We start from the raw sequence: 18,408 nt of genomic DNA on the forward strand, positions 1-18,408 counted from the left end.
CTGGGTGATCAAGAAAGTGGGGACAGAACATAGTGGAAAAAAATAGCTAACCATAATGGAAAGCAATTTTTATTTAATCTAAGAAAACACAAAGAAAGGATAAGTTACTCTGGGAGAAGGGTTTAAATAGGGCCAAGATAATTAGTACTATGTATTTCTGCATTTTCCAAAGAAGTCTTCAGAAAATAAAACGCAAGACCTACAAAAGAGAAAACACTTTAAAAAGGTCCCATTACTATTTCTTTGTTTTGCTGTAGATCTATTTTTGTGTTGCCAATCCATTTTATTCATATTTCGCTTTGTTAACTCCAACCGATTTTGACTGTTTCTTTAGGCAGGTCAACACCCAGGGCAAATACACGCAAGCTTCCAATGTTCTTGAAATATTTTATTATAAAGCACTTCAGACAAACTTTGATTCAAAAAAAAAAAAGTTCTCATCTGTAAAAGGAAACTATTTTAAAACAACATTCATAAAGAAAATAGACTGTTCTTAAGCATCAACTTCAGTTAGACCTCTTCTGTAATGAAATCTAAAGACAAAACCAATGGGTCAAGAGCTATTCACTTCTTATATACTCATAAAAGGGAGACTAAGATGTTACACAGATATCTTGGAGCATCTTATTGTTGCTAATGAAATAGGAACACTTGATAGTTAATTCTGGCCTGACAAAGCAGTCCAACATTTAAATATTTTTCAGTCCCAAAAGAGACAAACCATTAACATTTCTCATTCAATAATTAAGCCAGCCCTGGGTAAGGGGTAAAGCCACTTCAAAGCATCTAACACGATAAGCTCTTTATTTCATGTACTTCTCCTGTTGATCAGCCAAGATTTTTGCTGAGGATTTGGCATCATAGAAAAGTTCATTTATTTCTTCAATATGCTCTTTCTCAATGCTGTCTTTCCCATTAATCTTGGCAAGCAGGTTAGCTGGGGTCAGTAACTGCACGGCATACCTGTGATCAAACAGAGATGGATGAGTAATTACTATTCAGTGCATCCCAGTGAACTGAATTCACGTAGGGGTGGGAGATTTGTTAAGAAACACACAGCTCTATCAGCAGTATAAGAAGTCTGCAAGACCCTCCAGCATGTAGAATCCTTAAAGGAGGAAAAAGGAGGATTACCACGCTTTTTTTAATGTCAGCACTGTTCTTAATAGACTGCGTTATTATGGGAGAGACTTGTCTCACTTCCAAGAGTGAGTTAGCCTACAGTGGTTTTACAGCCAGTCACACTAGAGAAAAGCCAACTGTGCTCAACTTACCTTAAGGTTGTCTTGGTACCAATTTCCCCTAAATGGTTTAGAGCTTCTTCACTAATATTAATTCCTTCTGTCTGAGCACGAAGTTTTATGATCTGTTGGGATGAATGAGTAAGTGAGGTAGCAGCCCAAAAAATTAGCAAGCTATACTACTTAGCTTAGTATCTGGAAACTGTGTCAGCTTAGAGATGAGACATGCTATAAATGAGATGGTGTGGATAGTTATCCTAGGGTAATTTACCAGTAAACTAGATAGAACTTGTAGAATTCTAACTCTTTGAATAGGTAAATATAATGTTGAAAAACTGATGATCACAAAAGGCAGGTAAAGTAACATGCCTGCACTATTAACCCTTCATGACAATTCTGCATGGTTAGCAAAGTATATCTACTAATAAGGAGCAGAATATGAGAACTTACACAAGAAAATGGAAAAAGCATGCAGGAAGTGACAGCTGGAGTCTTGTGGACAGCTACACCAGTTAGTACATTTTGCAGCGTATCATTGCCGCTATACAGTGGAGCCCTCCAAAAAGCCCTACAGAGAGCTACACCCTTTCCTTAGCAGCTCACAACACACTTTTTATTCAATTGACAAGAAGATAGTAAAATAAATCAAAAAGTTACTTTCTATGATTCACCTATTCCTGCAAGAAGAAAAAAATCACTAAGAAGAATCTAATCTTTCAAGAACAGTCTCAGGCTTGTACCAGTTTGAAGATCCTTACAAAGTTGGAGAGCAAGATATCACCAATAAGCCTGAGCATATAAAGCTGTAACAAAAGTGGCACAAGTCTCTCGGTAGTCCGTATTACCAGCTGAGTGATAAGGGGCAGACTGGATAATGATGTTGTGTTGTAGTGCTGAGATAACTCTGGAACTGCAAGCCTCATATAATACAGGTATTTTTCACTTTGGCAGCTTTGTAAACAAGATATCAAGAAGCTCTCGTTTAAATTAAAGCCATAAAAATGCGCTAAGGGAGTCAGGGTAGGGAGCAGAGTAAAAAAGAGGGGCTTGAAATTGCAGGAAGTTGTGCTATGATATTAATACTGAATATTGGCAATACTGCTGCAAATTGCAGTTTCAGATTAAAGATTTTTTCCTATCTTTTAGATCACCTAAACATCACCTTCCTTTCATTCACATACTGCTACTTGATTCTCCCCCTGCTAGAAAAAAAAGTATCTTGAATGCCACATCTTTAAAAAGGGTTGTTAAAGTAACCTTTTTATCTAGCAACTTGGTAGAACCTTACTGAAGGATCGGGGCCCAAGCTATTAACACAGCAAATACATATATAAACAAGCTGCTATGAAATAGGAAAAGAAGTGTTTATCAGGCAAAATACATTAGGAACAAAAAGTCCCAATTATAACCTCTAATATCTAACAGTGGGCATATATGCAAAAAAGTCTGATTACAAAACTACCTGATTAGAATATGCATAAAAGTGAATTTTCTCCCTATTCTGGTTGCACTAAGGTAACTGTGGGTCTTGCTCTCGGAGCAGAGCTACACAATGGGATTTCTACTTTATCAATGCAAAGAGAAATATTTTGAACTGGTTATGAACAAACTTTCAGTAGATAAATGGACAATTCTTGTGCTGATAAACAAATCAATTGTGAATGGCCAAGGGAAAGAGTCTCATGCAGAAACATTAGCAGTGAAAATTTCTTCCTAGTATGAAAGGAAAACGGGAGCAAAAACAGAGAAAGAAATTTATGGATGTCTTATTTTTACCACCATCCCCCCAATTGTATTTAGTTAGAAACCAAAGTTAAGTGTAATAGCTCCTCCTCTTCTCCCAAGAGAAGTCGTCATTCAAAAGAATTTAAGGGAAGATGAGATTATCTGACTATGGGAACATGATTTATGGGACATAATGTCTGGACTCCATTCTTAGCTTTAGGAAATGCTACTGTAAACACTTCTTCTCCTTCATCCCTGGGGAGAGTGGGAATCGCAGCACTTACCCAGCTCTTCTGAAAATCAGCAATTCAGAAACTAGCTCTTTAACAGCGTATTATCCACATGATAATACAGCATACTAGGCAGGTATTACATATCATAACCTTAACAAAAAGTAACTCAGAGTACATACTCCTACTCCCCTAACTACACAAAATTCACAGACAGTATAGGGAAGTCCAGACAACAGTCTTTAACATCTCCAGACTGAGTAAAAGTCACGCTTTAAAATTTGTTTTGTATACAGACAAAACATAATCGTATTATTAAATCACTGGGCTGCTTCTCCTGCAATCTATACCATAATGTTTTAAAGTGTCTTTTTAGGTACAAAAAAATCACCCTGAGAACGCCTCACAACAGCTGTATGTGAAAAGCTCCTCAAACCAAGTGAAACGAAGCTTTGCCTCTATGTTTATATTCGATAAATGCCTTGGCTTCACCTTGGCACTTATCCAGCAGCAGGAGACTATTATCTCATGACAACGCTCTCCTCCATTGACACTATCTCTTAAATAATACAAAGAATTGACATGATAAACCGTAATGTCTTCTGCATTGTGTCACCTCACAGCATTGAGACGCTAATGAGGGGGATCTTTGACACGATGCATCATAATGGCACCCAAGCATTATAATCGATACACAATACATTGTGACGGCCCCACAGGAAAAGTTTCAGGCATTCAGAAGCATATCTCTGCAATACTTACTGTGCTTACATTTCCAAACTTGACTAGGAGAGTGAAAATCAACTACAGTGAAAAGCTACAGTACAGGGCATAGAGGCAGAAACGCAGTGCATGAAGTTGCATTCCGCAATTCCTCTCATCTCTTACATGGAGGAACAGCGTGAGGTCTGGGACCAAAGGTCCCAAAATGCAACACTTCATCTCATACCAACTGAAAAAAGCACTACCTGCTGGAACATGCAAACTCTATGGGAAAGCACATCTGTGCAAGAGCTACGGTCAGCTAACAATTCATGCTATTTCATGCAAGTCAGAGGTCACTTTCGGCTCTAGAGATGCTTACAGATACAACTCATCAGTGGGTGGAAATCAGACAGAGATATTGCATGAACAATTTTGACCAGCTTACTGTAAACGGTTACTGAAGCAGCATGCGTTTAGGAAGTGGTAAGCTTTCTGGCACAAACACTGGTGACCACAAAGTGTCAAACAGCTCTATAGTAACAGAATATACAGAGACATAGCAGTCATCCCGATAGACTAGAACTCCAGGGACATTTCAGAATTTCTTTTAAAATGCTGTGCATACCTGCTTCATTTCTTGGGGTGTATACAGCATGGTTCGGATAATCATCACTCTATCCAGCAAGTCCAGTGGTATTCCATGAGGAGACACTACGTCCTCTGTGCCTCTAAAGGAGAGACCAAACAGAAAGAGATCAGATACTATTCTCAGTTCAGTACATCGATTTTACTAAAATCAGTTGTAAGTGACTACACATCTACTAGTTTACAGTTCTTGTGTCTTCCCACAGAGACACACAACACTCTAGTCTGAAGTTCATACTGGACAGCCCGAAAGAAACAAATACTGTTTCTGGAGCTCTTAAACACACCACTCAAAAATACTCAGAGGTGGTGCTTTCCATCATGTTTCCCTGCATTGTATCTCACAATACCATCTTATCTAATGTTCCAAAGTATCTTCCAGCAAGGAACAAGTCATTCTTACTAAGTTGTTTAGCAGTATCAGTAGAAATTATATACGCTATCATCCATTTGGAGCATATCCCCTCTTGCTGAATAAGCCATTGCTCTGTTCAATCCTTCCCCCAGTGCTTCCAGTGAATACTGCAGCAGTTTACATTCCATGCTTCCAATCCAGAAAACTCCCAAGTGGAGGTCTGTGCGTGAAGGACAGAGCAGGATCTAGACCCCCAACAATTTTATTTGTTTGACATACAACACCCAACAGCAAAGCCTGCGGACACATCTACTCTTGGTTTCCCAAGACCACCACGATTTGCTGTGAAGTCAGGAGTGAAAGATATCCAGATTTCATGAGATCTATAGAGATTGCAAGTAAAAACAGTAAAGTGCCAGTAGAGAACTACATTTCTAAGTTCAGTGCTAGTATTCAGGCACTGCAGCTTTGGCTGTGGTCTGCCTGGGGAAATGAATCAAAATGCCCTGCAATCATCTGCTGTACTCTGGAGTAGATGGTGTTCTCTCCTCTGAAGCGATTCCTTCTGTTATGAGGTTACAGAATCAACTATACTATATAATTAATTTTCCCCTGACCCTTTTTAAGAGCCATCAGCAGAGCATCACTAACTACTTGAGATAGTATACAGTTAAGAGCTTGCTTTTAAGGACTTAATTTAGCAATATTAGATGATACAACTATTCTATGGAAATCTTCCTTTCTTAAATCACAGCAGTGAATCCACACTGACAGATCTCTGTTCGTTCTACTTTTACAAGACAGCGTTTTTATGCCTTTGCAAAGAGAGCGCTGCAATGTCCACCTTAAACAGTTTTGAGGGGCTTATCACCTTAACTTCTAAGCAATGCAAGCAAAGAAAGATTAATACCAGATGAGCCACTAAGAGGGAAAGGAATAGCTGGTTATACAGCCGAATTAAAACAATTTAAAGAGTAGCAATCATTGCTAATGACAGCTTGTTTAGACATAATTAGATCTAGACCACAAATTAGCAGTAGAACTTGAGGAAGGATCTGGAAGAGAACACTTTAACTGAACATGCAAAGAATGCATTGTGTGGGGGCAAAACACTGAAGCAGAGGCACAAACTGAAGTGAAGATGAAAAACAAGTTAGTTGGCAAGACCAATGTAGTAGGAAGTAACGAAGGGTAGGAGAGGCTGAACTGTGACATGATTTAACAGTAGCAACAAGAAGCTTAAGTCTGATGCAACGAGGACAGCAAACAGCAAAGTGATCCAGAAGAAGCTGGAAACTGGTATTAGAGGTTTTGGTGCTTTTAATGCAAGCAACAGATGTGCTGAGGTATCCAATGAGAAAGGTAATTGTTACAGATCACCTGGGAAATAAGACAATTCAGAAGCTGTTAGAGAAAGAGGGATGTGTCACTGGAAATGAAAGGAGGAATTCCATTCTGCTTTAACTCAGTCAGCCTGGCATTAAATGCCTGTCCCATCATTAAGCTCACAAGCAGTTCTTGAGCACTGATGCAGCTTGTAACCCAGGGATTATCACAGATCTCAGTATCAGAGACAAAAGCCTTCAAAGATTATAACTGCTGATACAGCTAATTCCAAGGTTTATGGACCAATGCAAACTGGAAAATTCAACTTTAGACATCGTACCTGATAACGCAGTTTCCTCGATTGGAAGCAAAGATGACAATAGGGGAAATAGAAGATTCCAGTGCTCGGTGCAGGTATGTGAAACACTCAATATCCAGCATGTGAACTTCATCTACAAAGAGTACACCTGGGACTAGCTCTGCGATGCCTTGATCGATGTATTTATTTACCACCTTATTTATCTCTCCTCGAAGTTTGTCTGAGAACAAAAAGAAACCCTTAGCTGTTCTGCTAGTGAACTATAGGTCTGTGTGAAAGATTTAAAGCAAGTAAAATTCTCCTTGAATTTTTTCATGGTTTGGTATCTTATTGCCACAGGGAAAAATCTCTGTGATGCTAAAATTCTGTGGCATTCACTACTGTGATACTACAAAATACTTCTCAACTGAACTTCTAGCACTTAACTGGGGTAGTCTGTCCCCTTACATGGCTTGTGAAAAACTATGGTTTTTGTGGGTTTGGGGAGTTTGGCACAGGGAGGGAGAAGTCAGTAAAAGCCCAGTTTAAAACCTGAAACTTAACAAAGTTTCCAAGCATGGCTGAGAAGAACATCACTGAAAGAATAAAATATTGCTACTATAAAAGAAGTTGTGTTTAACAACAAAAAAATAGGGCTATATACATTTCTGTGAACATATGGATCTCAAAGCTATGCAAGATGTTACATCAATAAATATGACATTAGAATAAGCAAAGTGACCTCTGGAACAGACAAAATACTTCAAAAGACGACCATTCAAGTTAGGTATTGAAACAGACTTTGATATGTAGTTGGATAGTCACTTAGTGAATCATCATTTCTTTCAAAGCAAAAAGGAGAATAGATCTTTCTGTAGATTTTTTTTTTTCCCCTCCAATGATCTGTAAGTAGGAAGAGCAGCAGTGCACTTAGAGCTTCAAGTCAACAGACAGCTGCTATGGAGGTGTCTAAACCAAACCAAGGTTAGAATCTTTTGAAGCTATTTTTCTACTCCACAGAAATTCAGTATGGTTGTTTCACATAAGCATCCACGCTAGCAACGTTTTTTAGATTTTTTTTTTTTGGTGGTGTTGGTGTTGTTCAGTTTGGCCCCTTGTCAAAGGGTGAACCTCACACTCTCTAGCTTGAGTGTTCTGAGAAAGGAGGATGGCACTATCATTCTAACCTCTTTTTGCCCAGGAAGACAGGTGCAGAGTACACTATATTTTATCATTCTATGTGTGAACCAGTAACATGTTGTACTGTTACCAGCCATTGCAATTCTAGCAGCTGTATCACTGCTTTTTGAAATCTGAATATTTATGAATAAATATTACATAGGCATTCATTTAGAGATGGTGCATGAATATCCCTATTTTTAATCCTTTTCTAACTGGCAAACATATAGGTTATATTGGTCTAAAAATACCATGCAGGATTCATACCAGTAATTTCAGTTTTCTTAGGCTTCATCAATTGCCCCATCATAGAAAGGATGTCTTGTCCACCCTAGGAAAAGAAAGTTACATCAGCTGTGAGGACGTGTAGTGAACACATACCATAAGAATTTTAAACATCAGGAATTGGTTAAAGTTGTTTCTTGCAGTTAACTTGGTATTTTACATCAGCAGTGGTTGATAATCTGTCAAAGGTTAGGTCACTTCACTGCAGCAGTATTCGAAACATAATTATTTAGCTACCTCCTCACCCTCTTTTTAGTCTTATTCATTTGGAGAACATAAAAAAACCAAAATGAGACATCTTCTTTAAAAAAGAAAAGTCGCAGAGAAGCTCATAAGGACTAAAATTGTCAGGGAACAGAGAGACTTGGATTGCTTGCATTCACGGTAGGTGTTCAGCCTGTAAACACAGGGACAATTATGCCGAGTTTTAAGAGTTTTGAACACCTTTATTTTTATCATGTAAATGATTTTGTTCAAAAAAGGATGTTTATTTTGAAATGGAGCAGGTTACAGGCTTGTAGTATCATACCATAGGGGTGCCAGCTTTTAAACAAAGATACTGTACTGTTAGTGGCTCTTGTTTATGACATAGATGGAATTCCCTCAATACTGGGTTTATGTTAAGATACAGCAAGGATTATTTCTCCTATTTTCAATAATTTGCAGCAATATGTTGAGGGCTCTACTGAAAGTCACAAGGAAATTTAACAAGAGGTTATGAAACATTTCTGAAGGTAGCAGGGACATCAACAGAACGCACAGCAGTCAGAAATATAGTGCTTGCAGCTTCCATTTCATGGCCGCAAAACCATAAACACAGAGCAGAATAAATTAGTTTATATTCAGAACTTCTGATAAATAAAATGATGCAGATCTGGCTGCTGCTACCTCACAGCTGTAGGCAACTTTCCTTCTGGAGAGAAAGTAATCTCTTTTCCTGGTCAAGAGGAGCAGCCCACACTGCTCTTTTTCTGCAGGGCACAGTGGCGGAGGGAAGGGGAGAGCTAGGTCTAGATTATGCGTTAACTGTGAAGGTAGCGGATCCCAAATATCCATGTGGAAGCTCCACTGTGGCTATAAGGCTCTTCTCTGTAGCGGTAGGAAATGAACTCTGACAAATGTTCCATGACCAGGTGCATGAATCCTAACCTAGCAACTGCCTCTTTCACCTGCATGGCAGGGCCGCTGAGGTAGCTGACTGCAGCATGACCTCCCTCCAGAGAGGAGAGGGGGACTGGCCTTCATGGTGTAATACCCGCTGCTTTTCCTATAGTGGGATCTTTAAGGGCAATTTAGGGCAACTCAACTTTCTACATCTCCTTGATTATTCTAGTAATCATCACATCTATGTCAAATAATTTTTCCATAAAGACTTCATCTATGGAGTCAGATACCTGAGGTCGAGCATTGGCCACATCCAAGTCATGCAGGGTGACATCCTGAATAATTTCCTTTTTCTTGTGCACATCACCCTTTGGCAAGGGAACATACTCTTCAGCTTCAAGGTCAAATTCCGTAGCATAGATATCACACCTGCCTTGCCTCTGAGAAAACGCAAAGAAGAGAAAGCCAGGTATAGAATTAGTTTCAGTGCCAAAACCTTGAGTGACACAAACTTGATAAAGGGCTTGTGGTTCACAATTCCAGTCCTGACAAGCTTCAGCTGACAATTCAGACACCCCACTCCCTGCTTAGCAACAGGCATACCCTATCTACTGATCAAAGCTCAAAAACTCTGTTGAAAAACACCTGATATTTTCAGTGGTAAGAATATTCCACTCCTCTCTCCCCTTCTTTTAACAGTATGCAATTCTTGGTAAAGGACAAATCCAGCAGATTAACTAGAGATTGGAAGAACTCTTCAAGACTCCTTTGTAGGTGGGTGATTTATTATATGATACAAAATATTATGCTCATCCATTAAACAGCAAGTATCGCTGTACACTACTTTCTAAATCAGATATGAAAAGAATGCTAACTAATGCAGTATTCCCTTCTACATGTATATATCTTGTGGAGAAAATACCAGAGCGATAAAAGAAAGATTAAATACACTGCACATGTCAGCCTGAAAATGACTAAAGTTGCTTGGTTTTTTCCCCCTTCCCTTAAAGATGTCGTGATCTCACAGAAAAGAAAACTCATCCAGACAGCATCAGTGATAGCTTCCTTGCCAGATGACCTTAATTGCGAACCAGATGACCATGTTCTTTCAGTGTGAGAGAGAATTTTCTCTCCAGATAAGGAAAACACTGGGCTCTTTTTAAAACTTCCATGTAACCATTTCATGTCAGTTAAGGTTAATAAATCAGAGCGCCTTCTGACAGGCAGAGAAAGGTCTGCAAGAGTACATACACCTGCATAAAACTGCAGAACTTTTCTTTTACCTTGACAGCTCCACTGTTTGCTTCAATATAAATAACATCACCAGTTTCCACTCGCTCCTTCTGCAAGCTTTCAAATATGCTTGGGTCCAGCTGGAGACAAGCAAACATCACAGTTGGTCAAAACAGTTCCATATTGTTATGGTAATCAAGGAAGAGAAATTCAGTCTAAAACTCACTCCCACCAGACAAAATTAAACTGCAACTCCCCCCAACAATACCTCCAGGATTTTATAAAGCTGTAACACTTAGAGTAGTGATAGAGAATAAGTCTGAAAGAAGATGCACAGACCTTACTTTATTACCAAAAAACTCTGCTATCTGAAGTGCCAGAAACATAATGATACCAGTTACTATCACAAAGTATGCCTTTGTGTAATGTCACAACGTATTTATACCTTGGATGCAGCACTTCTCTTGCTAACAAAACTTCTGTGAAAAATCTGGATATAGCACTGGATTATGCTTCTTGATTTCTTGAATCTGTATCCCCTGTGGAACTATGTGAGGGTGTACTGGTTTTGGCTGGGATAGAGTTTTCTTTGTAGTAGCTAGTATGGGGCTCTGTTTTGGATTTGTGCTGAAAACAGTGTTGATAACACAGGGCTGTTTTAGTTACTGCGGAGCAGTGCTTACACAAGGAGTTGGGAGGGGGCACAGCTGGGACAGCTGACCCCAACTGACCAAAGGGATATTCCATGCCATATGATGTCATGCTCAGCATATAAAGCAGGGGGAAGAAGAAGGAAGGGGGGACATTCAGAGTGATGGTGTTTGTCTCCCCAAGTCACCATTAATGCGCAATGGAGCCCTGCTTTCCTGGAGACGGCTGAACACCTGCCTGCTGATGGGAAGCGAGGAATGAACTCCTTGTTTTGCTTTGCTTGCATGCATGGCTCTTGCTTTACCTATTAAACTGTCTTTATCTCAACCCACAAGTTTTCTCACTTTTACTCTTCTGATTCTCTCCCTCATCCCACCAAAGGGGAGCAAACAAGTGGCTGTGTGGAGCTTAGTTGCCCGCTGGGGTTAAACCACAACAGAGGGAAAGCAAATGTGGAATACATTAGGTGCTTTTGTTTCTCTCAGTACATGTTTATTCACTTTTGCTCTGCATTTTCTTGTTTTCAGAGTGAACAAATGCAAGATGATACTTAACAACAGAGACAGCTTTCAGTTCTCTCATGCTCTAACTCACAGGGAAATTGAACAACGTTGACAGAGACTTGTGCAAGAAAACAAAGGGAAAGTGGGTCCAAGCTGGCAACATACTAGCTCAATTTCCAGTTCAAATCAAATATTCACTAGAGCATACCTTCCCATGTAGAAAGAAAGGATGTGACAGACAGAACAATTTATACTGAAGCAGGCAAGATTTCCCAAAACCATCCTCAAAAATTCAGTTGAGAATCAGGAAAACAAAACCAAACAAGACCTTTCTCGTATGTTTGTATCATGAACATGAATTTATACCACGGACTGAGACACATCTTAGTTCAGATTCCCAACTCAGCCCATTTTTCTGTGGTACTAGTAGTGCTGCAAAACTGCATCAGGATCTCTTCCTGCTTAAACTCTCCTTTAACTCGTTGAAAACACACAAGTGTGTGCTGCCAAACAGAAAAACAGTAGGGGTTGCTAACTGACCAATGGGGTTATCCCCAGTTTCAATTAGTAGGAAACAAGACTAACATCTAAATATTCTACACCAAGCAGATAAACACGTGCTCAGGAGCAGGATAAAGTTGTCTAGCAAAAGCAAACAGCCTCCTGGCATCCCCATTCTACAGAGATGGGGATCAAGAGCTTGAAATGGAAATAAGAAGTGCTAAAAATAGAAGATGCAGACCTGAAATACTTAAGGAAATTTTTGAGATTCTACCACACATACCTTCAACTGTTTGGTTCCCTTTGCAGTTTTGAGTCCTATGATTACATGGCTGATGGTTTTGCCATACCCCCCCATAGGATTTTCAGTCTCACATGGAGTTAGTTCTGTGACTTCTCCTTCATAAACCTCTTTGGTCTCTTTAATCCTCAACCCTGCAAGAAATTGTTTGAAATAGTTTCAGTACACAAATCAACGGCTGTATACATGCAGGAGTCTGCTGCATTACTGCCAACAGAATGTAATATATTACGTTTAATGGTAATTTTTTACTTTCAAAAATAGAAAGATCAATTATTGTTCTCTTCTTCAATATTAAGTGAGAATATTCATCATGTGTCATCAGAGCAAAAGTTCAGCCCAAGTTCTGACCTGCAAAGCAGTTTCTTAAACTCTAAGAAATTATTTTCTTTCTGTCCATCATTATTAGTTCTTGAAGCAAATGTCAGTATCCTTTCTCTTTTCCCTCCCCTAAAGAGGGGATTTGCTTGATTTGCTCCCCTGCGCTAAAGTCAGAGAAATACTTCATCTTCTGAAACTAAAGATCAGTGACACTAATATAACTGCGAGTTTTACACAACTTTTGTACCATCAGAAAAGCCCTGCAAAGTAAGGAAAAAGACAGGAGAAAAAAAGTAACTTCTTAAAAAAACCTTTAAATCTTAGCAACTGAGTTAAAAATAACATAAATTGATTAACAGGTACCGTGTTAAAACCTCATAAAATTTAGAACGGGTTAATGTATAATTTAAAATATTTTTTCGAATTAATAGCAGAAGTTGAGCTAGATAAAATTTAGCAGAATCTACTATAATGCAAATTTAAAACTATTTCGAAATAGCTGACAAGGACATCCTTACTTTGTTGGTTTTCTGACAGTTGAGCAATCATCATAGTGTCTGGCTATCTTCTATTCTAGTCACAACTATTGTAATTAACTAAGTTACTTTACACTGATGAACAATATAGAGCTGAAGAGTTTTACGGTTAGACTGTTCCAAAGAAAAACCACTATCATCACCACCACCACTACAATTATGCAGACGTTCTAACTACATAAAAGTTCAAAGAACCCACATCTGAAGAGACTCTATAAAGTATTTTATGAGACACACATGCCATACCAAAAATAATGAATGGGCTGTAACAAGATATAAGGAAGTCATCCTGCCCAGTCTGAGGCTATTAGGACTTTATAAAACTTTCCTTGTTCCATAACTTTTCATTTTGCTTTGAAATAGATCAGACACTTCACCAGTAATCTTGAGTTGCTGATAGGGAAATACAAAGTACTGACAAGCGTGAGTCTGTCTCCCTCTGCTGGACCCAAATTAAGACTAGGGTTTGAAATGTGACAAATAGGTTAATTGTGGATAACATGATAATTTCTTGGTAAGAAATGTTTGCTTTCTCTTATTTAGCACTATGTAAAAAGTTCTATGTAAAGTTAATTTCAGTAATTTTTAAAAATGTTTTTCAGGTATGCAAAAACATGAGACAAAAAATTAATGAACCTTTGAGTCATAAGACTGACCTAGACAAGACTGCATCACATACACTACATATGCAAGGAATGTGAAGAAATATGGGAATCTGTACAGTAAAACCACTGGTGCCAAGAACTGGACATTCACAGGTTTGGTTTTCCTTTTTCTTTTGTTTTTAAACTTTAAGCACGAGCTCTATTCTGCTCTGAAAAACTGTGTTTGGGGTCTATTTTGTATGCTGCTAATGCACATCTTCCAGTTTCATTTCATCTGAAAAGAATCCAATTCACACGCTCAGAGTCTGCTCCACAACACAAACCAAAGCCAAGTCAGCAAGAACAACCTGCTTCAAAAGCATGCCTCTAATCTAAACTAATGTGCTTGTATAGATGTGTCTATAGAAAGTATTTACAGATGAACATGATCTGAACAAAGGTAATCGCTTAGAACTTGCTGCTGATTACCCTTTGTTTTCAAATGAATCTGTATATATCAACTACACACTTAATTCTCAAGAGTTCTTTACTTAGACACATCTCCCACTTACAAATCAGACACGAGTCTAAGGCGGCAGTTGTGGGCTATTTCATGTGTTGGTTCAATAGCACTATATGGAGTTAAATAGTGCTTGTTTGATTTACTGGCAGTTACAATTTGGAGACACAGGGAACAGATACGCTATTTAAATGGCTATTCCAGCAGTTATTTTTTACTGCAACTGAGCTCTAACATTAGCTACTGTCATCATCCTTGCCAGCTGCTAATAAGCTCTACACAGGATTAATCTCTCTCAGCTGAAGTTTTTTTAACCCATACAACAATTCCATTTTCTCATTTCCCACTCTGTCCTTTTATGTTTCTTACATATTATAAACTCTCTACTACAGCCCAAACAGTGCTTGGCCATGAGACTATGTCAAGTGTGTTATTAAAAGACTCTCAACAATAAAAATTCTGTAAACTCAGAGTCACTCCTCTTTCTTTATACAGTGATGGGTCCAAACCAGTCAGATTCTGTTGTTTCCAAGAAAAAAAAATTAAGTAAAAATGTGATGTTAACATCCCTGACCGTTTTTATAAATTGAGGTTGCTAAACCCTCTGAATGTAAAATGCACAATAGAAGCAACAGATGATGCATACAGAACCTGCTAATAAGGAATATATACACACATGCAAACCAAAACAAAACCTAAACAAATACTTTAGGTACTGGTTGACATGTGAGCTGAAGCTTCTGCTGCACCCAGTCACAGCTGACATTGCACTGTGCATACGAAATAATTTTTTTAAAAACACACCTTTGTAAATTAGTTATTTACCAGGCAGGGAAGCTAAAACATAACTGAGATTTAAATATGAATGGGAAGTGTTCCATTATGAGCAACGGTAGTTACTAGTCCTTTAAAATATTTCAGAGATTTTTTTTACACTGATAAAAAATATTCAATAAAGGTTGTGTTATGAAAATGTGACATAGAATTCAACAGAAAGGAATAAAAGAATTTCCATCTTTCATTAACACCAGTATTTGTTTAGAAGTGTCTCTCTATTGACATTCAGGGAATGCAGGGAACTAACAATGTAGCTGGCTGTTAAACCTTGGAGTTAAAATACTGCTATCTCCAGAAACGACAACATGGATAGCATAAGTTTCATCTGTTGGTTCAGGTTTCCAAATCTCTGACAGGGAACTTCATCACATCAAGGAAATATTACAGACTACTCCGTCTCTGGCTTCCCTCCCCCAGGCCCTGCCAGATTCACGGTAACTAGAAGACCAGAGACTACTGAGAGTTGCTTTCTTATAAAAGTCAATGGAATACTTTTGTTTCATTGCAAAACTGAGAGACTCCTTCACCTTACTGTCACCGAATAAGTAGATGAAGTCCAAGGGGAAACATGGTACAGAAATCAGGAAAATAACTGTTAATAAGTTCAGCGCTAAGATCAGCTAGGCTATCTTTAGTCAATCCTCATACAAACAAGGGCCACTTCTAATTGCATTTATCAGCTGTCAGCAGTGATCATATAAGAGATTTTTAGATACTCATTGAGGTGTTGCAAATTTAACCAATTTACATCAAGCTTGTAAAAGCACTCTAGAATTGAGGGAGACATTAAGTTATTTGTTTTGTTGGCACGGAACTTACTTTGTGCTCGCTGGAATACTAAGTGCTTAGTAGGGTGGAATCACTAAAATAAAAATGAGAGGGCATTTTTCTGTCTACAAGTATTTCTGCTAATGTAAGAAACTAAAAATAATCTTTCTTTCAGCTTTATTCAGAGTCACAGGCAAAACCAGGAGATGAACCTGGATGAGAGGAGAATCTGGGGAAGTAGAATAAACCATAATACAACAATTAAATTATGGTTTATAAACAGAAAACCTGACTCCACTGAGCGTGGAAGAGATTCACTAAATTAAGATCAGCACTGAAAAAGAGAACATAGAATTATCTGAAAAGCACCATGACCACTGAAAAGTTTTTCCTTTTTAGATGACTGGGAAAAAGCAAAATAAGATCATGGAAATAATTAATTCTTCTGTTTCTCTGAAACTTACCAATTGCACGTCGGAAGTTTTCCATCAGAACTTCTGTTTTCTTGATCTCAGTGGAATAGACCTCACTTCCAACCATAGGACAAAAGGGAACTTTACTTCCCAGTTCCTGAGCAATAGCTAAAGCTAAAGCAGTCTTAAAAAAAACAAAAAAAACCAAAACCCCACACATTAATTTTTATGAGAATTAACAAAGAAATCTTTCTGCACAAAGTTAACTTTCCTCATCATATCACCTTCCATGTATCAACTATCAGTTTAATATTAAGACTTTTTTGCCTGATATGTATTTCTGACATATAACAACCCTTCTCCCCCAAAATAAGTTAAGACACATATAAAGTGACTTTCATCTAAGACTTGTAAAACCCCTTAAAGAAACAATACTGGGCATTTGAATTTGACATCTGATACAAATGCAAAAAACCTTAAATAGCACAGGCAGAAAAAATAAACAAAGCAAAAACTACTTAGGCTTTTAATATAAAATTAACTTCTAAGACTCTTCTTCAGAAACTACACTACCTATGTGTTTGGTAACCTACAAGAGGTGGTTTCACGCTAATGATGCCCACTGGATACTGCCAATGTTGATGACATGGCAAAAATCAAAATATAAAGCAGGAAAATGTGTGAATACATTGATGAAAAAATTCCAGTAGATGAAAACATTATGTAAGTACTACCCTAAAATGGTTTTGATGATAACAAATTAAAATAAAATAGATTTGGGAATACTTTATTTCATATCAAAAAAGAAAAGTAATACCTTGCCAGTTCCAGGAGGTCCTGCCAACAGTACAGCTCTGCCAGCCATTTTCTTGCTTTTGATTAGTTCCACTATAACTCCACAAGCCTATAAATTAAATAAGTATTTACATAGTTAACAAAAGTATTGCTATAATATCTTTTGTTCCAAAATTACTAGAAGTGTTTAGAAATATTAGGTTTTGTGAGCCCACTAAAAATAAAGAGGATTTCAATTTTATACAAAAAGCAAGATCTGAAAAACGTGCTTCCTACAATCATTTTATCTGACACAGACATTAAAAATAAAAAATCACAGACAACAAAACTCAAACCCAAGAGCACAGACTCCTTTCCCTCTCTCGGAGTTGCACGCATGTATCAAGGTTTAAAAACAAAGCAGGAAATGCACTTTTGGGTTTCGGAATGACAGATTAGCTTAAGCAGCAGCCCAGGGCAAGACATCGACTGAAACGGAAGCTCCAGTCCCCACTCGCACCATATCCCTGAGTTTTGGCAGGTTTCATTGCCTTTGATACCCCAATTTCCACGCCTAAAGCCCGGCAGTCACCCGTCCTTGCCACCAGCTAATGCAAAAAAGTGGCGGCGCAAGGAACAGCCTGGGTTACCCCATCGCTTCTCACACAGCAGCAGAACGCACGGAGGAGCCCAGGCAAAGACTTTCACTCCCTAACGGGACTTATAAAGACACCCAGCGCAGATCTCACCCGGTCGTGGCCCCTGAAGCTTCCACCTCAAGTGGGGCGGACGCTGCAGAGCCCCGGGGGAGCCTCGGCCTGGCCCTGCCGCCCCCCTCGCTCACCTCCCGCGCATTCTCCTGCCCCACCAGCCCGGCCCCCGCCGGCTTGGCGGTGCCGCTCTCGTCCAGCCCCAGCCCCTTGACATGGCTGTGGGCGGCGATGCGCTGCGTCTTCGAGGTGCTCTTCACCTCCTCGATCTTCATCGCGGGACAGAACCGTCCCCAACCACCCGCACCCGCCACACGCGGCCCGCGCGTTACCAAGGCTCCCGGTGCGCGGCCGCCTCCGCCCGCCCCGCCGCGCCATTGGCCCTTGCGGCGGCGCTCTCGATCCTGACTGGACGCAGCGCGTGCCTGTCATTGGTAGGGGTGCGTTTTTTTAGGGTCCGTCCACTTATTTCCGTGTGCGCCGTTTTTAGAAGGCTCGGCCGGGTGCGGGTACTGGGGAGGAGTTGGGCCGGGAGGAAGGAAGCGAGCCCGGTGTGAGCGGGGTTTTGTGGGGAGGTGAGAACGGGCCTTCCTGGAGGGGAACAGCAGCTTTTCCCTGCTCGGCAGCGGTCTTGGCTCTACGTGAACACCTTCTGCCTTCTTT

General features: G+C 39.3%; 1 protein-coding gene across 1 annotated transcript; it reads right to left on the reverse strand.

The window, feature by feature from the left end:
• Positions 1-367: 367 nt before the first annotated feature.
• Positions 368-18,102, reverse strand: RUVBL1 (RuvB like AAA ATPase 1). The gene is made up of 11 exons (XM_054838630.1): positions 17,880-18,102; positions 17,079-17,165; positions 16,313-16,445; positions 12,265-12,416; positions 10,377-10,466; positions 9,384-9,533; positions 7,972-8,035; positions 6,568-6,766; positions 4,527-4,629; positions 1,275-1,366; positions 368-963 (listed from the first exon to the last, which is right to left on the reverse strand). The coding sequence occupies exons 1-11, from the start codon at positions 18,018-18,020 to the stop codon at positions 804-806; spliced, it is 1,371 nt and encodes a 456-aa protein (XP_054694605.1). The 5' UTR covers positions 18,021-18,102; the 3' UTR covers positions 368-803.
• Between the last annotated feature and the right edge of the window lie 306 nt (positions 18,103-18,408).

This window comes from Grus americana, chromosome 11, assembly GCF_028858705.1.
Source record: "Grus americana isolate bGruAme1 chromosome 11, bGruAme1.mat, whole genome shotgun sequence".
In the NCBI taxonomy this organism is placed as follows: domain Eukaryota; kingdom Metazoa; phylum Chordata; class Aves; order Gruiformes; family Gruidae; genus Grus; species Grus americana.